Source organism: Oryctolagus cuniculus, chromosome 11, assembly GCF_964237555.1.
Source record: "Oryctolagus cuniculus chromosome 11, mOryCun1.1, whole genome shotgun sequence".
Lineage (NCBI taxonomy): Eukaryota > Metazoa > Chordata > Mammalia > Lagomorpha > Leporidae > Oryctolagus > Oryctolagus cuniculus.
In genome coordinates this window covers 56233855-56254927 of record NC_091442.1, presented here as the reverse complement: position 1 = coordinate 56254927, position 21073 = coordinate 56233855, and the positions used below count along the sequence as shown (strand labels likewise).

General features: G+C 61.5%; 1 protein-coding gene across 5 annotated transcripts; it reads left to right on the top strand.

Annotated features, from left to right (window-relative positions):
- The first annotated feature begins 39 nt into the window (after positions 1-39).
- RARG (retinoic acid receptor gamma) lies at positions 40-20947 on the top strand. Of its 5 annotated transcripts, none has more exons than XM_070052289.1 (10): positions 40-292; positions 967-1029; positions 4096-4421; positions 14525-14673; positions 14887-15028; positions 15588-15748; positions 15872-16048; positions 16396-16600; positions 16951-17109; positions 19676-20947. In XM_070052289.1, exons 3-10 carry the CDS (start codon positions 4238-4240, stop codon positions 19873-19875), a joined length of 1377 nt encoding a protein of 458 aa, XP_069908390.1. In that variant the 5' UTR covers positions 40-292; positions 967-1029; positions 4096-4237; the 3' UTR covers positions 19876-20947. The 5 variants fall into 5 exon arrangements, with proteins under 5 accessions (XP_069908390.1, XP_069908387.1, XP_069908388.1 ...); XM_070052286.1 differs by having other exon boundaries at positions 964-1029; XM_070052287.1 differs by having other exon boundaries at positions 40-349; positions 964-1029.
- Positions 20948-21073: the final 126 nt, after the last annotated feature.

Here is a 21073-nt window from a genome sequence, read left to right as displayed (position 1 = left end):
GGAGGGAGGTGGGGGGGTGGGGAGGGAGAAAAAGAAAGAAAATATTTTCCGTGTCCCCGCCTGCAGAGTCAGTGTGCGGTTTGGGAGAAAATGTGTCGGATATTTTGGGGCGGTCACGTGGGCGGGCGGGCTCTGAGAGGCCCCGAGACAGTCCCAGCCTAGAGCCGTGCCCCCCCACCCCGGAGCCCCCCATTGCCGCGAGCCCCTGACACTGCGACGCGCCATCCCCGAGACCGCCCGACGCCGGGACCTCGGGGCTCCGCGGCCTCCCTTCCCCTCCCTCCTCCTCCAGGTGAGTCAGGCGGGGAAGCAGGCTCACCGCCCGCGGACGCCCGGGTCCTCCGGCGAGGTACGCTGGGGAGGGTGCGCTGGGGAGCGGCGCGGGGCTGTTCCCTCCCCCCGGGGCCGGGCAGGCCGTCCGCGGGGCTTGTGGGGGTCAGCCCTGATGTGGGAAGATTCTAAACCGGCTGGGCACGGGCTGGGTGCCTGCGCTTGGTTGCAGTGCGTAGTGGGGAGAGCTTCGGGGGACTCTTTTGCTACGGGGCATCTGTTCTACTTTTGTGCCCGGAGCCCGAGGCAGAACGGCTCCCTTCTGCGGGGAGACATCTCCCACCCCAATCTCCCCTGCCGCCTGGGGGCTCTGAGGGGCTGAGGATTCGCTGGTCTCAGCAGGTCCAACTTTCTTCTGCTCAGTAGAAGGGCAAGAAAAGGGTCCCCAGGCCAGTGCCCGGGTCCAGCATCGCAGAGGGGCAGGGCAGGGATGTGAAGTCTTGCTCTGCCAGCTCAGGGTCCCTCTCTGAGATGCCCCACCCCTCACCATGTCTTCCTCCAGCCCAAGTGGGGGGCTCTCCGGGAGTGTTTTTGAGGGGAGCCCAGATGGAACAAAGGAAGAGCAGGAAGACCCGGTTGGGGACCCCAGAGTCCTAGTCTGGAGTCCCACTGACACTGCCTCTCTATCCTCAGCAGTTACAGCCTGGCCCCCTCAACCTGACCCAGTATGTAGCAGGGCATCTCTGCAGGTGGCCAGAGGTAAGACTCTACCCGGGATGGTGCTGGTGGAGGGGAGGGGAGGAGGGGTCCCTGGGGCTAGAAGGTTGGATGAGGACTGTCCTCCCCACCCCCACCCCTTTAAGGGCTCATGCCCTGGGCTGCTGGGGTCCAAGTCCTCAAGCCTGAGGTGTGAACCCTTTGAGGTCACTCCTCAGATGTGGGGTTGGGGACCACAGCCAGTGTCCCATATCCTCGAGGCAAGTGGAGGGGGAGATGGGGAGGGGAGTGCAGGCAGGGTGCCCGGCGCTCCAGAAACCCAAAGAGAGTCCCATGTAGAAGCACACACTGTGGCTTAGCACCGCGTAGGTAGCACAGGGCACGCCCCCCCACCCGGCACACCCCCACCCCTGGCTCAGAAAGCCACCTAACTGGCACCTCCAGTTCCCCCTCTGCCCCACCCTGCCCGTGCCCTCCGATGCCCACACACATTCCACTGGCATTGCCTGCCTGCCTCCTGGGCACTGCCCCTCCCTGGGGCCAGTGGGGTGGAGGGAGGGCACCTGGGGGATGAGAGGTGGAGACTGTGGGGTCTGGACTCCCCCAAGGGGGGGGGAGGGGGGGCACGAAGCCAGGGAGACCCAGCCCACTGCTGTTCCCTTCTGAGGAGCAGGCTGGGGGCCCAGGCAGGAGAGCAGGGGATGCCTGGGTTCCCCGCCCAGGCTGGCGCTGGGGTCATGGAAAAAGGTGGTCGTGTTTATACAGAGGGGAGGGGGGCAGCGGGCGGAGAGCGGCCGACAAGAGCAGCTTTGTTCCAGGCTGTGGAGCGGGCAGGGCAGCGGGGAGACGCCCCCTTCATCCGGCAGCCCCCTTCATCCGTGCCCTCTCCTCCACTCTACCTTGGCTCTAAGAGAGGCAGCTTTGTCAGAGCCCCTTCCCCACCTCCACCGCAGGCTCGGGCCGGCATCCCTGGGGTGGTGCTGGGAGGAGAGATGCCTTCCGGAGAACTTCTCTGAGGCATCTGGGGGTCTAGTTGGGGATTCCCTTGGATTCTGCTCTGTCTTCAGTTCTTGGTGCCTCCCTCTATCCTGGATTTAAGACCCTCCCCTTCTCTTCCCAGCCAAGGAAGAGAAACCGGGGCTCAGCACTGGGAAGAATCCCTGTTCTCTTTGTCCCAACAGTGGGGGAGGGCCAGGGGGGGCTTTGGCTGTCCCTTCTTCTGTCACAGCATCATTCCTTGTTGAGGACCAAGAATCTGGGCATCCCTCCCTGGGGCTGCCTCTCCCTTGAAGCCCTCCTGACTGCCCTCAGGTCTCCCAGCTGCAGGTGAGAAGCAAGACAAGGAGCCCAAGAGTCCAGTTCCCATCTGAGCAGAGTCTGAGAAGACCAGGGGGTCCTCTACTAGCTTCTCACCCTTGGCATTGGAGGGGTTAATCCACCTGGAATGTGGCCCAGCCTGTTGAGCTATGGCCCAGGGGCCCAAGGGGCCCAGGACTCCTGGCTCCACCTGGGCTTAACCAGGGATGAGGGCTTCATGGAATAGGGGAAGCAAAGGGAGAGGGCCTCTGGGGACTGAGAGCTGAGACTTTTAGGGCCTGGGCAGACACTGGGCTGGAGTTTGAGGGTGCTGGGGCCTGGGTGGTGCCTGGTGAGAGGCAGGGGCTGCTTCTTGCATCAGGCCTAAGGGAAGGGGGGTGGCACTGGGGTCTGAGTTCCTGTGCCCTCCACGACCACAATTTCTCATAACTGACCCTCAGGGGGCTTGAAGGCCAAGGTAGAAAGTTAGAGAGGCAGCAACACCAACACCACCACCACCACCACCAACAAAAGGCAGAGGCACACAGAGAGGACCGAGGCTGGGAGTATGTACTGCTGGAAAGAGGGGCAGGTGTAAACCCCTACCTACCGACCTCTGGGCCCCCCTGCCCAGGGAGCCCTCTGCCCTTCTTCCCGGCGGAGGTACCCAGGTCACAGACTCCCTACTCAGGTGGGTGGGTCTGGGGCTTGGCTTCATCAGAGCTCCAGGAGAGAAACCACCTGCCTGCCCTGCCGTGCCCGTCCCCTCTCCCTCCCTTTTCTCCCCTGGGCTCAGGCTAAACATGTCTGGGAGAAGCCTACTTTTGAGGGAGGAGAGGAAGCAAGAGAGAGCTTCCCATAAGCGGGGGATCCAGAGGTGAGGCACAAAGCAAGTGGAGGAGTAAAGGAGCTCCCTGATACCAGACCTGGGAGGGGAGCAGGGGGCCAGGGCGTCCTCAGATTCAAAGAGGCTGCCAGCGATGTTGGGACAGGGTGAGGAATAATTGCAGGCAGAAAGAACTGGGAGGGGAGACAGGAAGCCAGAGAACTGAGAAAGATAGTGAAGGAAATGCTAATTAAAAGAGAGGTGTGGAGGATGAGCAGGTACAGAGGCAAGGGAGACCTGCACATAGCATTAGGATGTGCTGTGTATCATCCTGAACACCTTACATATGTGAAACCAATACTCATGACAACCTTGTGAGCAGAGAGAGAGAGAGAGAGAGAGAGAGAGAGAGAGCTTAAGAGACACACCCGACACACCCAGGTCCCATCAGCAGCAAGTGGCAGGGGGGATATCGATTCAGGAGTTTGGCTCCAGGTCTGTGCCCATCATCACTGCACACTTGGGGCACTGCTCCACAGATCTGTTAACTTTCTCCAGGGTGGCAGAGAGTTCGAATCTTGGCTCTCCACCACCTAAGGCCATGTGACCTTAAGGCAGTTACTTAGCCTTAGTTTTCTCATCTGTGAAATGGGGTTATAACTCCTTCTTCATAGGACTAAAGGTTAAAGCAAACGTCTAGCCTGGCTATGGTGGTTTATAGTTACTTTTCAGTCTAAAAGACCTCTCATGAAGGAGGGAGAGGGGAGACAGAGAGATCCTTAGCACATCATTCAGCAGTTTAACTTTCCCTGGAGCCAGTCTGGAGTCTCTCAGAGCTTGTGTAAGCACCTGCCTTGCTCTGTCTTCCACACCACCAGCGCCCTGCACCTGGGGAGTGTTAACCCGCGCAGCACAGAGGGCCATGGGCTCGGGACCTCAGAGTGGTCATTCACTCAAATCTCCTTTCCCTCTCTCTCTCTCTCTAGGACCCTTGGAGACCCAGTGGGCAGGCCAGGCAGGGCGGGCACGGAGCCTCCCAGGCCGGGGCAGTGGGCATGGGCAGGGGCTGTGGCTGAAGACCTCCCCCGCCCACTGCAGACCCCAGGGGACTCCCACACCGCAGCTGCCATGGCCACCAATAAGGAGCGACTCTTTACAGCTGGTGCCCTGGGGCCTGGATCTGGCTACCCGGGGGCAGGCTTCCCCTTCGCCTTTCCAGGGGCACTCAGGGGGTCTCCGCCATTCGAGATGCTGAGCCCTAGCTACCGGGGCCTGGGCCAGCCTGACCTTCCCAAGGAGATGGCCTCTCTGTGTGAGTCTCAGGGACCTTGGGGGATAAGGGCAAATGGAAACAGGAGGGCATTTGGAGGGTGGACGAGTTGCAAGATTGGTCCTCCAGTGAGGCAGAGGGTTTGGGGGGCTTGGGGCAGGGGGAGGTTTGGAGGTGGGCTAACTGGAAGTGTTTGCAAAAGGAGCATCTTGCCCCTACAAGATGGAGAAGTAGCAGGCCCCTCACTGAGAAGGCTGCACCTGCCTCCCACATCAGCCAGCTAGCAGAGGGGGACCAGCCTTGGGTGTACAGCTCCGCAGTGGGAGGGTGGGGGGAGCCAGGCTGGACAGGAGAGGTGTCTGGGAGACCAGTCAGCTGCTCTGTGAGCAAGAGGTGAGATCGTTCTGAATTAGGGGGAATCTGTAAAAGAGGAAATAAATTGGGTACCAGGTACCCAAGGGATGCGTTGGGGTCAGGAGACTCTCGGCCTTGGTTCTGGGTCAGGCGGAAACAGACACAGAGAAGGTGGCTCTTGTACCATAAGTAATCGGGGGTGGGTGGGGTGTGTTTCCAGAAACATCCTCTCCTCCAGCCACGTGTGCGCTGGCCTCCTCCCCCACCTCCAGGCCTGGCATTGTGCCTATGTGCTGTGCAGATCCCTACTTGTCCCCCAGGCCTGCTGTCTTTGGGTTAAGCCTCTGGGTGCTGACAGCAGGCAAGGCTTGGGCCTCTCCTGCTCCCTCAGGACTCCCCTCATCCCATCTGGTAGTTTGTCCCTCCTGGCTGGGCTGTGACTGGTGGGCGTGCCTGGCACCCACAAGCTTCGGGGTGGGGTGGGGTGGGGTGGTGGGTGGGCAGGGCACCGGGCTCTGTGAGGTGAAGGCTCAGCAGTGTATGCTGGTGAAGAAATGGCCTCAAGTGGAGAGAAGGGAAAAATGGTTGAAAGGGAGAGAGATGGAGGTGGGAGAAAGGCGACAGGGCCATCAGGAGGGGGTACTTGGATGTGAAAGTGAAAGGAGTGACTAGACTGTGCTGGCAGTTCCCCTGAGCTCCTGTGGAGAAAGGGTGTGTGTGTGTGTGTGTGTGTGTGTGTGTACAGACCTTATGCACTGTGTCCCTGGGACTCCACTGGTCTCAGGATTCCAGTGTGTGCAGCAACAAAGAATCAGTGTGAGGAGGTACTTAAGGGGCTGCCGAAGGTGTGCCGGCGGCGCGGCTCGTCTGGACTCCAACCGGGGTTATTTGAGTGGCGTGCAGGTGAACGAGAGCACAAAGCCCCCTTTCTGGAAACTCCAGCTGGGCTGCCTCCCTACCTCATTTTCACCCCATGAATCTGTCCCAGGGCCCTGGAGACGTGGGAAGGAACCACCCCTCCCCGCATGAATGTCTTCTGTGCAGCCGTGCCCTTCAGTTCTTGGGACTTGATTTCCCCAGGAGCTGGAAGAGGGAGAGGTTGGGAGTAGGGAGAATGCTGAGAGCCAGGAGCCAGTCCCCAGTGCCCTGGCCGCACTTGAGATCAAGGTCAGGGTTCAAAGGGAGGTCAAGGTAGGGAAAGGGTCAGGCTGGGCTCCCAACCCCAAAGGCTGCCCTGGAGGAGGGCTGGACAGGGAGAAATCTGAGGGAGGGGCCAGACCCAGGGCTGGTAGCTGGGGAGGGTGTGGCTAACAGCAGGGGACAGGCCTGGGCAGGGAGGTGGCAGGCAGGTTGGGGGAGGAAGGGAAGGCTGGGTGCAGACAGCTTGCATGGGTGTGGGGCGTGCAGCACCTGGTGGTCCTTGAGGGGAGAGGAAGGGACCCTGGAGTGAAGGGAGAGAGGGTCTCCCATTTCTCTGGCCTGCTCTCGCTCTTTGGCCCATGTAACAGAGCAGGATTAGTGGCCTGCACGTGATGGCATAGCCACGGTCACCTTGAGTCTGTCGCTCTCCTCTCCCTCTCTCTCCTATACTGCACACCACCCCTCTCATAGAATAAGAGCGAGACAGTGGTCTGTATGGGACTCTGCAGCTTCTCCCTGGGGCGGGGCCCCCAGCACCTTGGGGACACCCTTGCTTCGGCTCTTGAGGCTCTCTCCAGGCCTCACTGGGCGAGGCAGGCACCTCAGAACCTCGCAGTGGAGGAGGGGCGGGGTGAGGGGAGCATTAGCTGCAGAGGCAAGCTCAGGCCTGTGTGTATGGAAATCAGAGGGGTGTATGTGTGAGGGTGTGCGCTCACACGCACCCTGCATGCGTGTGCTCGAACCCCCGGCGTCTGCGTCCCTGTGGAGCAAACGCTCGTACGTTTGGTTTATATTCGCTTGATCAAGTCTGCAGGGAACAGGGTGTTATGGGAAGGAAGGGAAGCCTTGCCCTCTTCCTCCTCTGGAAGAGAGATTGCTGTATCCCAACACCTGGCTCAGTTTGTCCTCTGAACCTGGCGACAGCTGCCCTGGCCCTGGGTAAGGCCTGTGTCCTCCAGGAGGAGGCAAGGAGCTCCAGCTCGACCACGCGAAGTCACTTGGAGAAACTGAGAGCAGGCTGGCATAGGGAGAAAGGGTCCCACTTGACAGACACGGAACAAGAGGGACGCAGGGCCCTGACACAGCATGAGTGCAGCTAGACAGGCTGAGAGGTGCAGACTGAGACGCTGGGAGTCGCAGGGGAGAAGGAGCGGGCGGGCAAGGTGTCGGGCAGGCGGGCGGCAAGGCCTCCTCCAGGAAAAAAAACCCAGTCGACTGCCTCCTTCCCCTCCCCTCCCCGGTCTCTCCTCCTCCGGCTCCGGCTCCAGCTCCAGGCCGACACAAATGGGGCTTTGATTGCAACAGGAAACCTCTCCGGCGGGGGGAGCCGGGCGAGCCGCCGCCGCTGGGGCCCAGCCTGCACCCCCCTCTCCTGGCCCCCTACCCGGTCCCAGCCCCCAACCTACCCAGTGCTCCTCACATCCCTGCTTTGGGCCCCTGTCCCGCCTTCACACCTCCTGGTCCCCCCTCCCACCCCCACAGCTCTTTGGCTGCCCCCTCCTCCGGAGACCCCTCCCCTGGCCCTTCAGGTGGGACCCTTCTGGGCGGGGCCTGCCCTGCTTTGAAATGCCCCCTCTTTGGGGGTTTTTGGAGGGAGGGTTTTGGAAGAAAAGGAGAATTTAGCATGAGGAATTCAGAGCTGGTTATCCCGCAGCCCTGTCCAGAAGGTGGCAGGAGGGGGAAAGAAAGGATGTATAAGGAGTTAGCTGCCCCCCACCCCCCCACCCAGTCCTGGCTGGCTGAAGTCACTCTTGCCAGGCTGGTAGGGGCCCTGAGGGGGGAACCATGCAAGAATTTGGGTGCCAGTAGCCTCCTTGCTAGGGGAAAGGGGACATTCCACCGCCTCTAGGACCCGGCCGTAGTGGGGCCGTAGTGGGGCTCTCGCTGGGAGGGGGTGCGCCCTGGTGGTGGGGATCACAGGCAGCAGCCCCTGTCCTGCTCCCACAAGGCTGGCTGGCGGGGGAACATCTGGTTCCCATGAAATGCTACAAGGCTAATGGGTCTAATTGTTGCAATAAGGGCTGGGGGGAATTTGGGGGAAAAAGAGGGGGCATTAGAGCCCCCCAATCCCGGACCCTCTCCCCAAAGGCTACTGTATCTGTCTAGAATCGGATGGGGTGTGGATGGAAAGGGTGGGTCTGACACCCTGAGGCCCAGTCCTAAGCCACCCTCTCCCTGCAGTGAGTAGATACAGAAGAGGCCATGAGGAGTGGGGTGCATCTGGCAGAGAGAAGGGGGGCTCTGGAGGACTCGTGGCTTCCTGGAGCCCTCCCCCCACTCCTCCTGTGCCCTCCTCCCAACCCCCCTCTCCGTGGCCTGGCCACTTCTGGTTCTAATTACCAACCAGGCAGGCCTGACTTAATTGGGACCTTTCAGATTTCGGAGGGGGAGGGGGAGGGGGAGGCCTGACAGCCTCAAGTTGACTAATCAGGGCTCTTCCTCCTCGTTTTGGGGGTACTCCTCATTTTGCACTTCACTCATTCCCCCTCCCAGATTCCTTTTTTGGGGGGTGGTTGGATTCAGAAGTGGGGTTTGGGGCACGCGGGGGGCGGCTCGCATGGGGAGGGAGAGTACAGTTTGCCATCTCTGCTTCAAGCCCCCTAGTCAGCCCTGCCACCCCGAGCCTCCCATTCGCAGTTCAGCCCCCACTTCCCCCAGCTCTGCGCCCTCGGCCCCTGGCAGCCACCCGGGCCCCTCCCCTGCGCTCGCCCCCCTCGCTTGCCCTGGCACCCCCTTCCTTGCTCTTGACTCTCCAGTCAGGCGCCCCACTCCTGCGGCACTCCAGTGTGCCCCCCGCCCGCGACAGCGGATTCTTAGAAAAGCGCACCCCACCCTGGCTCAGCCGCAGCCGCCAGGCGGGGGAAGGGGTCGGGCCGGGCGCCGCTCCCGCTCCCCCGGCGCTCCCCGTGTGAGCCGCGCTGACAGAGCCGGCTGGGCCGGCCCGCCGGGCGGCCGGGCGGCCCGCGGGCGGGGCGCGGGGGAGGGGGCGGTTTCCGGGAGTCGCCGCCGCTGGCGCTGTCCCGGGGCCAGGGTCCCCGATTCGGCCAGGCCCGGCACAGGCAAACTCCTGACGTGGCCAAGCCCCCGCCCACCCCACCCCCCTTCTCCGCCGAGCGAGGGCGCCCAGGCCCGGAAGGGGCAACTGAGGGAACCAAGAGTGAGGCAGCCCTTGGAGAGCTGGGGACACCCAGTGTGGCACGGCCGGGGAAGGGGGGGCAGGTCGTGTCTGTGGCGGGGGGCATGTCACGAGCCTGAGGCCAGCTTTGAGAGGGGAGCACTTGGCACGCCGGGGAGTTTGGGGGAGGGGAGCTGTTCCTCGGGGGCAGCTCCGTCTGAGGCGCGGGTGGCACCGCAGGGCGACTTGGGGTCAGTTCTGCGTTCCGCGCCCGCAGCGGGGCCCAAGGAAAGCGCGCCGGGAAGAGGCAGGCGAGGCAGCAGGGAGTGTCAGTCGCGGGATGGGGCTTCGGGGACCCGAGGGAGTCGGCCGGGACGCGGCGGAGGAGGGACCGCTCGAGGCTAGGAGGGGCAGCCTCTCCGTTCGCTGGAACGGGCGGGGGGACTCCGCCGCGGCGCTGGCGACGGCCTGGGCGGGGTGGGGCGGGGCCGGGTCAGGAGGAGGTGAGCGCGCCCGGCCACCCGCCCCGAGGGGGGTTCCCGGAGAGTTCATGGCGGGAGCGCGCTCTGGCCCTCGGACCGGGGGTGGGGAGAACGGGAAGGAAGGAGGAGGCAGCGCGCGCCGAGCCGCAGGAATGCACTGTTCGGCCCCCAAAGCGCGAGCGCGGGTGCGCGCGCGCAGAGCCGGGGCGGAGCCAGGCCTGGGAATGAGGGGGTGGAGGTGGCGCAGGTTCCCCGGCTCTGAAGCGCTGCCGCGCGCGGGGGACCTCCGCGTTCCCCTCTCCCCCAGTCATCCTTGACGCCCCTGCCTGTACCGACTTGCGTGAGAAAGGCAGAGTCGAAAGGGAGGGAGAAAACTCCGAAAGGAAATGCGTGTGCTTGGTTCCTCCACTCCTTCCCCCAACCCCGACTTGGGGACGCGCCTAAGTGCAAATGCGTGCCGAGCCTCCGGGGCTGCGGGGAGAGAGCGCTTGCTAGCATTCTCCAGAACCAGGTGTGTTTGCACCAGCGTGTGTGCACCCATGAATTTCTGCGCGTGCGGACACGCATGTGCACTGTTGCATATTTGCAATGCGTGGTGCCTGCCAAGATAAATGCATGCACGGATGTGTGTCTAAGCAAGCGCGCGCGCCGCGAAGCGAGTGTGTGTGTATTTGTGTGCGCTCCACTCCCAGCTCTGCTCATCTTGGTGCCCGGCCCCCTTTGCTCTCCAAGCCCCACCCCCCACCCCAGGCTTTGCTTTTACAAAAGGTCTCCCCAGTGCTAGCTGCCCAGGCGCCCAGAGTGAGCCGGACCGAGGCTGAAGCGGCAACCCCGGCTTCGCGCCCCGCCCAGTCCCTTTCCCCTGCTGGGGTTCCCCCTCTTCCCCGCCCACCCCTTACCCCCCATGCAGCCCAGCGCCCTATGCTAGCCCTCCCCCTCCCCCCCTCCAGGAGCGGGGCGCCGCCGGGGGAGGAGGGGGAATCGGCTGCGGGTCCTTGGTGTTCTGGCACCCAGCTGCCCTCCAAGCCGGGTCGCGATGTACGACTGCATGGAAGCGTTTGCCCCGGGTCCGCGACGGCTGTACGGGGCGGCCGGGCCCGGGGCCGGCTTGCTGCGCAGAGCCACCGGCAGCTCCTGTTTCGCCGGACTTGAGTCTTTTGCCTGGCCACAACCCGCCAGTCTGCAATGTAGGTACCCGAGCCCGGGGGTGGGGGTGGGGAGGAGGGTGGGGGCAGGGGAGTAGGAAGGCTTGGGGCTCAGTTTTTCGGTGTGTGGACGGTGGAAACGGGTTGCAAACGGAGATTCTGGCCCCCCCTCTATGTGAGGTTGCTGGCCCTTTAAACGTGGGGGCCTCCGCGTCTCCTTTGCGTGTGTGTGTGCGCGCGCGTGCAGTAGTGTTTGGAGCGTGTGTGGTTTTTATGGTGGGTGTTTAGGCGGAACGTGCAGTTGATACCACTGCAGGATATCTGGGGTGTGCCCCGAGGTCCCCAGCCTTGGAAGGATATGGCACCCGGGACCGTGGGTGGTGTTTGTGAAGTCCATGTGGGAAGCTGGGCGAGGGGGAAAAAATAGCATTTGCAGAACGGGTGACTCGGCGGAGTGTGCAGCGCCTTGCTTAGGTGGCGGGGCCGTGGGAGCAGGGGTCTGTCCAGGCAGCCTTGGCAGGTCCTCCTGGCTCCGTGTGGGGATGTTTGTGGCGTGTGAGTCTGGGAGGGCGTGTGCCCCTGCGTGGCTGCGGGGGCGGCTTTGGAAAGTGCTCTGTCCCACAGTGCATCCTGTGTATTCTCTTTCAGGGGTGCCAGGGGGGGTTGTGTGCCCAGAAGGGAGGAGGCTGGACTCTCCCTCCCTTCCCCCTACCCCATTTAAAGACTAATTTAGAAACGCGGCTAGGGTTGTACTGGGAAGTCAACTTTCTCTATGGCTCCAGCATACAACTTGAGCAGGAAGGGAAAAGTTTGACACAGTCTGTGTGTGTAGTGGGGGGGGGGGGGTAGCCTAGAGTTGACAGCGGCGGGGACAGGCAGAGTACTGGGTTCCCAAAGAGCCATCTTCCCCATCTGAAATGGGAGATGCCAGGCCTGGGGCCCGGGAACCCCTCTCCAGAGCGGTAATAAAAAACTGAGGACTGAGAGGCAGTAAAAATGAAGTCCAGATGAGAGGCGGCTTTGAAGCCTGGGCCGCGGAGCCTGGCGGGGGTGGGGTGTGCGCAGGGGCGGGGGTGGGATGTGGGGTGTGGGAGCCTGGAGCGCCCCTGAAACTTACCCGGGGCTGGGACTGCTCGCAACCCCGGGCACAGACGGTTGGAGTCCGGGGGCTCGGGAGCTCGCTGGGAAGGGGCGGGCGGCGGGCCCTGGGGGAGTGCGCGCCGCGGGTCACCGGGCCCCCGCCAACGCGCCTCGCTCCTTGGCACTCGGCAGAGCTGTTTACAAGTTGAGATTTTTTTTTTTCCTTTTCGGTCTTTTGGTTCTAGGGCAGAGCTGCTCAGATTTAACAACTGGGAAACTGGAAGGGGGAGGGGGCAGACTGGAGACGGCACTTTGGGGTGGGGTGAGGCGAGAATTAAAGTGTGCCATTTAAACGGCAGAGAAAGCAGGGAGGGATTGCTTTGAACCAAATTCCTGTGAATTCTTAGCCTTCCTCTTATTGCCCAAGAGGATGGGGAACTGGGCTATGTTGGGAGGGGTGTGTGCTGAGGTGGAATCTTCCAAGAAGACTTTTGGGGGGCGGGGCAGGGACCCTGAGCCTTCTCAGGTCCCATGGATCTGGGTGGCAGGATGTTTGGGCCTCCACAGTTCTGCTGAACGCCCCCAAGCCAGCCCAAGCCCGGCCCCGCACACTGCCCCCCGGGATGAGTGGGTAGGGAGGCGATCCAGGCCATGTCTGCATGCTGGCGGCCGTGGGTCCCGGTGCTGGGCTGTTTGGCAGGAGAGGTGTTCTGATGTAGACGCGTAGCCTGGTGCTGAGTGGTGCGTGCCGGCTTTGTGTCACCTCCATGGTGCGTCCCAGCCTGGCCCCGGGAGTTGTTGACTTGTGTGTGAGTGTGTGGGTTTCCAAGGAGGTGCGTGTGCTAGGTTGTGAGTCCAGGCTGCTGCGCTCTGGGCCTCGCAGCTGGGAGCGTTTACAGCCGGTTATAAAGAGTTTGTTTGAAGCTCCGCTCAGCCTGGCCAGGAATTTCCTCAATTTCAGCAATTTGGGCTTTAAAAGGAGAAAAACCCCGAGTCCACCCCCTCCTCCCCAGCAGGGGCCCTTGTCTGGCCCGGGAGCAGCACCTTGGTGGCGGGGATGGGCTGCCTTGTAGACCCGGCCTCCGAGCCGCTGGGCTGTGCGGGTTCAGGGGTGCGGGTGCGCCCGAGGGGTGTTGAGTGGGTGACGGGAAGAGCTGCCTTCGGGCCGGTCTCCCTGCAACCCCCAGTCTTATAATTGGCTGGCACTGCCCCGTGCCAGTCTGACCGCACCCAGGCGCTTGCGCAAGAGAGGAAATGAGGCGGCTCTCTGCGGGCAGGGAGGGCGTCGGCGCGGGAGCGAGCACCACCCCACGCACAGGCCCGCGGGCAGCGGCACGCCGGGGTGGACCTGAGGTGCCCTCAGAGGTCCTGGAAGGCATTCGGGCCCTCCCCACATGCCCCCTGCCCCCAGTCTTGAATAGACTTCAGGCATCCCTCTTTTCTCTCTCCCTGTTCCGTAGGGAGTCTCTCCAGCAGGATTCTTATGCTAATGGAGTGTGTGTGTGTATGTGGGTGTGTGTGTGTGTCAGTATTGGGGGCTGGGGAGGGCTTCCCTCCTGTGGGTGGGTGGAGCCAGCTTGGAACCCCAGCATCCTATCCCGGGCTCTCCTTCGAGCTCCCCAGGCACCAGGCGGGGGGGGGGGGGGGGGGGGCGCAGACTTCAGGTCACGTGGGCTGCGGAAGGTTATTAGGAAGAAGGTGTTGCTGAGGTTGGTTTGGGGGCTGCTGCCTAGCGAAGGGCTTGAGCTTGCCAGGTTTGAGGAGGTCCGGCAGATTGAATACTGGCAGATTTTTCTTGGCTCTGAGGACCGCCCCCCCACACCCACTCCCCCACAAGATTCAGTCAGCCACATCAGGGCAGCCGAGTGGGTGGACACCATGTCTGAGCTGCTGCAGGGTGGGCATTTTCCCAGAGAGTTCAGAAGCAAAGACAGAGGCTCTGAGAGGGTCCCGAGCCCCTCCCCCACCAGCCCTGTTTACCTAGTAACGCCTGACTTTTCCAGCTTGTACTACACCCCCAGCGGCTTCTAGACCTGGGAATTCGCGCAAACACCTCCGCCTCCCCTTCCTCAGCACCCTCAGTGGGCAGGGTGGCCCTGGGCCGGTCACACGGGGTGCTCACTAGGTCTCAGCATCCCTGGATGGGAAGTAAAACTGGTGCAAGTCCTCTGTCTGACCGTCCCAAGTCCCTGTGCCCCTTGGCTGTGCTGTCTAAGGGGATTTCTGGGGAGAGGACTTTGGTCATTAATGGGGGGAGCAGGTTTGGCATGAGAGGAAAAAGCTTGAAAAATGATCTACCGTGTGCTACTGGAGAGAAAGTGAGGTCCTGTTCTAGCTCCTGACTGTCCCAGCAGGTCATCCAGCCAGGCGCCAGCTACAGGTGGGTGACCTGTAATTGCCTGCCCGCCCCGCATCTGGGGGAAGGGTGGGTCAGGGACACTGCCTGACAGGGAGTGACTTCAAGAGGCCAGAGCTGCAGGGCCTGAACCCTTGCGCCCACCCACTTGGTAGTTAGGGGAAACTGAGGCCCAAGGGGAACTTGGCCTGGAATTTGGGGAACTGAGCAGAGCTGGCATTCTTGCGGATGAGCCGGCCTGAGTGGGGGGGTTGTGGGCCAGGGTCACAAGAAGCTGCGCTCTTGGTGGCTGCTTGGGGGGTTTCTGTAAGTGTTGATGGGGTGGGAGGGGGTCGTGCATGGTCCTTGGGACCAGCGTGCTGTGGTGGTAGCAGGTGGCTGTGAGCGTGAGCCAGAGGCGGGTCCGTGGGAGTCCTTCTGTCTGACACTCACATCGCTGCTCCCCCCCCCGCCCTGCCCCCCCCCCCCCGCAGCGGTGGAAACGCAAAGCACCAGCTCAGAGGAGATGGTGCCCAGCTCACCCTCGCCCCCTCCGCCCCCTCGGGTCTACAAGCCCTGCTTTGTGTGCAGCGACAAGTCCTCTGGCTACCACTACGGGGTCAGCTCTTGTGAGGGCTGCAAGGTACGTGCACTTGGTGGGGATGGGTGGGCTTTGAAGGGTGGGGGGGGCGGTCCAGAGCTACCACCTGGGGGGTGGGGGGATCAGAGACCAGGGACACAGATGCTGTGTGTGAATGGTTGCCAGGGCGGCGCTCTTGCACATGGGTGCTTGATAGGTGGTGTGGGGCCTGGGGCTTGCTGCCAGGGTGACACTCCCCACTTCCCCCAACTCCAGGGCTTCTTCCGCCGTAGCATCCAGAAAAACATGGTGTACACGTGTCACCGTGACAAGAACTGCATCATCAACAAGGTGACCCGGAACCGCTGCCAGTACTGCCGGCTGCAGAAGTGCTTCGAAGTGGGCATGTCCAAGGAAGGTGGGCGCAGCTCCCTGGCCTGCTCCTGCGCTGTGGTGACCACCCTCTCGCGCTGGTCTATTTCATTTAGTTGCATTTACCCAGGAGACACCGCCTGGCCCTTTCTCCCTTTCCTGTGAATGGGGATTAAGGTTCCCCATTCCCCCTGTTCCTTGTGTGGGGAAGGGGGCTTTCCTCTCCCTTCTCCTGCTCCCAGGACTGAGCCTAAGGATGGATCTAGGGTGGCCCCTCCTCTCCATCCCCCCACCCCCATTGTGCTGCCAAGGCTATAAGTGGATATCCTGCCGCCTGCATATCCTGCCCCCCCCTTTCCCAGCTCACACAGGGTGACAGGAAGGGCAGGATGGAGCCGAAATGCCTAGGGAGAGAGCAGGGGCTGTGGGCCCTGGGTGGGGCTGGGGACAGGCAGCCCGGGAGTAGGAGCTAAAGGAAGAGAGAGAGGGAAACTGAGGTACTCACGGGGGCCAGGGAATCGGATACTCACATGAGAGTGACAGGGAACAGCATCCCGAGGCAGGCACCGAGGGTCCTCACCCTTTCCTCTTCCTCCACCCCCAAGCTGTGCGCAATGACCGGAACAAGAAAAAGAAAGAGGTGAAGGAAGAAGGCTCACCCGACAGCTATGAGCTGAGCCCCCAGTTAGAGGAACTCATCAGCAAGGTCAGCAAAGCCCACCAGGAGACCTTCCCCTCGCTCTGCCAGCTGGGCAAGTACACCACGGTGAGGATGGGCACGCGCCTGGGGCCGGCCGCCGGATAAGGCCGCTGCTGTCAGAGACCCCACAGCCCCCAGGGGCGGGCCTTAGCTTGCATCCTAACCTCCCCCCGCCCCCCCGCCCCCCAGAACTCCAGCGCAGACCACCGGGTGCAGCTGGACCTGGGGCTGTGGGACAAGTTCAGTGAGTTGGCCACCAAGTGCATCATCAAGATCGTGGAGTTTGCCAAGCGGCTGCCCGGCTTCACTGGGCTCAGCATCGCCGACCAGATCACTCTGCTCAAGGCCGCCTGCCTGGACATCCTGGTAGGTCAGGCCCTGGGGGTCCTGTCCCCGCCTCGCTCTCCTAGGAGGCCTTCAGCAATTTTTGGTCCATGAAAAGGTTCCCTTACTCCCCTTCCAGGCCTCCCAGGCTTTCCCCGCATCTTTATCCAAGCTCTTTTTGTCCCAGCCCGTGCCCCTGTGACCTAGTCCTAGACTCCTGGGCGCCCCATGTCCTCCTGACTTGCCAGGATGGTCCTTACCCAGGCCTCTGCTCCTCCTGGCTTCCTGCCTGTGCCAACTTCGGGACGCTCTTTCCCTCTGTTCCTGACCCTTGTACCAGCCCCTTTCTGGAGCCGGCCATCACCCTGCCTCCCCACCAACCCCTGCAGATGCTGCGGATCTGCACGAGGTACACTCCGGAGCAGGACACCATGACCTTCTCCGACGGGCTCACCCTGAACCGCACCCAGATGCACAACGCAGGCTTCGGGCCCCTCACAGACCTCGTGTTTGCCTTTGCCGGGCAGCTCCTGCCGCTGGAGATGGACGACACGGAGACGGGGCTGCTCAGTGCCATCTGCCTCATCTGTGGAGGTGCGAGGGCGCCCCCTGGCGTCCACTCGGGCTGCTTTTTCTTTCCACTCCGCACGCCGGCATCCTCAGACCTGCGCTGCATGGGCTTCCTAGCGGGTTTAGAACCTAGGACAAAAACAGAGGAGCAGAGCCTGGGGAAGCTGAGAAGACCCTAGATAGATGCTGGTGCTGGGGTGGGTATCTGACTGCAGTGATTTTCCGCTTGCTGGTGGGGACTTACAGGGCTTAGAGCAGGGCAGATGGGTTCAGAGACAACAGGGCAGGATGAGCTGGGGGTCGGGCGGCTGTCACTGTGTCTTCCTTGCCTCTCGCCTCCTCCCCTCTTCACTCCCCGGTGCCTGTCCCCACAGATCGCATGGACCTGGAGGAGCCTGAAAAAGTGGACAAGCTGCAGGAGCCGCTGCTGGAGGCCCTGAGGCTGTACGCCCGGCGCCGGCGGCCCAGCCAGCCCTACATGTTCCCGAGGATGCTCATGAAAATCACCGACCTGCGGGGCATCAGCACCAAGGGTTAGTCACGAGGGAGCTTCCTCCTCCGTCTTCCCAGAGCCGCTGGCCTCCCAGGTCAGACCTGCAGGCAGGCAGCAGCAAGAACCTGGTGACTAAGAACCTGTGCTGGGATCCTGTCTCTGCTACATAAAACCAAGGAGACGTGGAGGGGGGGCCGATTCCTTGGCTTTTTCTGTCTGGTGGTTCTGTTTGTGAACTAGGCTGCGCTCACCCTATCTCACAGAGTTACTGTGAGGCTGAATCCACAGGGTGCGTACAACTGTGCTGAGTTTAGAGGCCGGCGCCGTGGCTCACTTGGTTAATCCTCCGTCTGAGGCGCCGGCATCCCATATGGGTGCCGGGTTCTAGTCCCGGTTGCTCCTCTTCCAGTCCAGCTCTCTGCTGTGACCCGGGAAGGCAGTGGAGGCAAGTGCTTGGGCCCCTGCACCCACATGGGAGACCAGGAAGAAGCACCTGGCTCCTGGCTTTGGATTGGTGTAGCTCCAGCCATAACGGCCATTTGGGGAATGAACCAACGGAAGGAAGACCTTTCTCTGTCTCTTTCCCTCACTGTCTAACTCTGCCTGTCAAATTAAAAAAAAAAAAAAACAAAAAACTGTGCTGAGTTTAACACCCAGTTCTGCAACTGGTAGCCACATTTTAAAAAACTATTTACTTACTTATCTGTTTGAAAGGCAGAGTTAGAGCTTCCATCCACTGCTTCACACCCCAAATGCCCACAGTAGCCAGGGCTGGGGGCCAGGAGCTGGGAACTCCTTTTTTTTTTTTTTAACATTTATTTATTTATTTGAAATTCAGAGTTACAGAGAGAGAGAGAGGCAGAGGCAGAGAGAGAGAGGTCTTCCATCCTATGGTTCACTCCCCAAATGGCCACAACGGCTGGAGCTGTGCTGATCCGAAGCCAAGAGCTTTCTCCCGGTCTCCTACGTGGGTGCAGGGGCCCAAGGACTTAGGCCATCTTCTACTGCTTTCCCAGGTCATAGCAGAGAGCTGGATCAGAAATGGAGCAGCCGGGACTCTAACTGTTGCCCATATAGGATGCCAGCGCCTCAGGCCAGGTGTTAACCTGCTGCGCCACAGCGCCAACCCCCCCCCCTTTTTTTTAAGATTTATTTGAGGCCGGCGCTGCGGCTCAATAGGCTAATCCTCTGCCTGCGGCACCAGCACACCGGGTTCTAGTCCCGGTTGGGGCGCCAGATTCTGTCCCGGTTGCCCCTCTTCCAGGCCAGCTCTCTGCTATGGCCTGGGAGTGCAGTGGAGGATGACCCAAGTCCTTGGGCTCTGCACCCGCAGGGGAGACCAGGAGAAGCACCTGGCTCCTGCCTTCGGATCAGCGCGGTGTGCCAGCCGCAGCAGCCATTGGAGGGTGAACCAATGGTAAAAGGAAGACCTTTCTCTCTGTCTCTTTCTCACTGTCCACTCTGCCTGTCAAAAAAAAAAAAAAAAAAAAGATTTATTTGAAAGATAGAATTACAGAGAAAGAGAGGCAGAGAGAGAGAGAGAGAGAGAGAGAGAGAGGTCTTCCATCCGCTGCTTCACTTCCCAAATGGCCACAATGGCTGGGGCTGAGCTGAGCCGAAGCCAGGAGCCAGGAGCTTCTTCAGGTCTCCCACGTGGGTTCAGGGGTCCAAGGACTTGGGCCATCTTCTACTGCTTTCCCAGGCCATAGCAGAGAGCTGGATGGGAAGTGGAGCAGCCGGTGCCCATGTAGGATGCCGGCACTGCAGACTGGGGCTTTAACCTACTGTGCCACAGTGCTGGCCCCAGGCACTGTGCGGGATAGAGCAGATGTCGCCACGTGTGCTGATCTAGAAGTCAGCCCCAGAACACAGGAAGTCTATCAGCTGCTGTTGGGAATGTTACTAAGAACAGGCCCAGAAGCGCTTGGCAGGCTGTGCACCCGAGAGTGGGGTGCCTGGGGAGCGGGAGGAAGGCACACACGGTAGCATCTTTGAGAGACCAGCCTGGGTCCACGGGATCAATGGACAGCAGGCTGGGCAGCAGGCCACGTGGGGGTTCCTGGCAGAGTAGTGGCATCCAAGAGCCCTCAAGCTGGGTCAGAGAGGTAGCCGGGCGGGAGCCGCACGGGGGATTCAGACAGTGGTTCAGAAAGGCTGGGGAGTTCGCTTCAGGGGCCAGAGGGCTTTGTCCCCCGAGCTGCTGCTGCTGCTGCTGCTGCTGCTTTTTTTTTTTTTTTTCTTAAGATTTATTTATTTAGTTGAAAGGCAGAGTTACAGAGAGAGAGAGAGGGAAGGAGAGAGAGAGAAAGAAGAGAGGTCTTCCATCTGCTGGTTCACTCCCCAGATGGCCACAATGGCTGGAGCTGGTCCGATCCAAAGCCAGGAGCCAGGAGCTTCTTCTGGGTCTCCCACATGGGTGCAGGGGCCCAAGGACTTGGGCCATCTTCTACTGCTTTCCCAGGCCATAGCAGAGAGCTGGATCGGAAGTGGAGCAGCCAGGACTCGAACCGGCGCCCATGTGGGATGCCGGCACTGCAGGTGGAGGCTTGGCTTTCTATGCCACAGCACCGGGCCCACCCCTGAGCCTCTTTGTCTCTCCATTGTAGGAGCAGAAAGGGCCATTACCCTGAAGATGGAGATTCCAGGCCCGATGCCCCCCCTGATCCGAGAGATGCTGGAGAACCCCGAAATGTTTGAGGACGACTCCTCGCAGCCTGACTCCCACCCGAAGGCCTCGAGCGAGGATGAGGCTCCTGGGGGCCAGGGCAAGCGGGGTCGAAGTCCCCAGCCGGACCAGGGCCCCTGACCTCCCCAACCATGGGGTTGGGCTCCAGGCAGCGGCCTGACCATCTCCCAGGCACCACCAGTGACCGGGGGAGGACCTGCTCTGCCCTTTTCCACCCCTTCCAAAGAGCTCCTTGTTTTTGCCAAAGTTTCCAGGGGTGCCTCTGTTCACCCCTTCCCGCTCGAAGCGGCTCCGTCTCCAGCCCTGGGGGGCCTGCCCTGCTCCCACCAGGAGAGAGGCCGGAGGGGTGAGCCTGGGTATGGACTCTAACGGTCTCAGCACTGCCCCTCTGATACCAGGGTCCCAGGCTATCCAGGCAGGAGGAGGATTCTCTCCTTCCACAACCCTTCTACTGCCAGGTGCTCGGGCCTCTGGGAGCAAACAGGAACACTAGAGACCAAAAGCGAAAGGGCTGAACCCGCCCTCTTGCTCCTACCCTTGGTGCCTCATGCTGGCTGACGCACCTGCCGGGTGCACGCCGCCCTCTGTGCCCAGGTCCAGGTGTGTGGAGGGGCAGGCTGGCCCTGCATTTCGGGGGCTGGGCCAGCAGGTGAAAGGGACAGATTCCGGTGCCTTCTGCACCTCTGCTGGGTGCAGCGTTGACCGGGTACCCTCCGTTACAAGCCCCTCTCGTGGCCCTGTCATGTGCCTTGGGCTCCTCCTGCCTGCCATCTCAGCTCTCAGGCAGGGACCCTCCTACACTACACAGGGGCCAGGGGATCCCTCTCCCCAGTGCCTTTTACCCTTGATCCCCAGGGCAGCTTGGCCCAGGGAGGGGGGATGCTGCTTAGCTGACCCCGCCCTGTCCCAGAGGAAGCCTCTATTTATTTATTAGCTTTTGTTTACACCCTGGAATCGACCCCTTCCTCCAGGGGTCTTGGGAGGGGGAGCCCAGGGCCTCTGAGATCCCTCCCTTCTTCCTCCAAGCCCCAGTTTGTATTTAGCTGCCAAGTAAGATTCCCACGGGCTCCCCCTTTTTCTCTGGGGGGTCAGGGTGCTGTCCCCTCCCTTCTGTTTACATCTCCCCTCCACCCTGCTCTACTGCATATCGCTGAGTTTTCTATTTTTGCAAAATAAAGTGATGGAAACTCAAGGATGTGGCTAACCTCGGAGGCAGGCGGAAGGCTGGAGCGACCTGGGGAGGCTGAGCTGCTCAGATGTTGGGCCCAGCAGAGAAAAGAGGATGAGACTGGGGGGCTGGGGGTAGGGTGGGGTGGGA

Bases quoted from the DNA above. Each gene is read 5' to 3' on its own strand.
- RARG (XM_070052289.1), top strand. From the start codon at position 4,238: ATGGCCACCAATAAGGAGCGACTCTTTACAGCTGGTGCCCTGGGGCCT. The intron at 14,674-14,886 runs GTACGTGCACTT...CCCCAACTCCAG, and splicing joins GCTCTTGTGAGGGCTGCAAG to GGCTTCTTCCGCCGTAGCAT. The intron at 16,601-16,950 runs GTGCGAGGGCGC...CTGTCCCCACAG, and splicing joins CATCTGCCTCATCTGTGGAG to ATCGCATGGACCTGGAGGAG.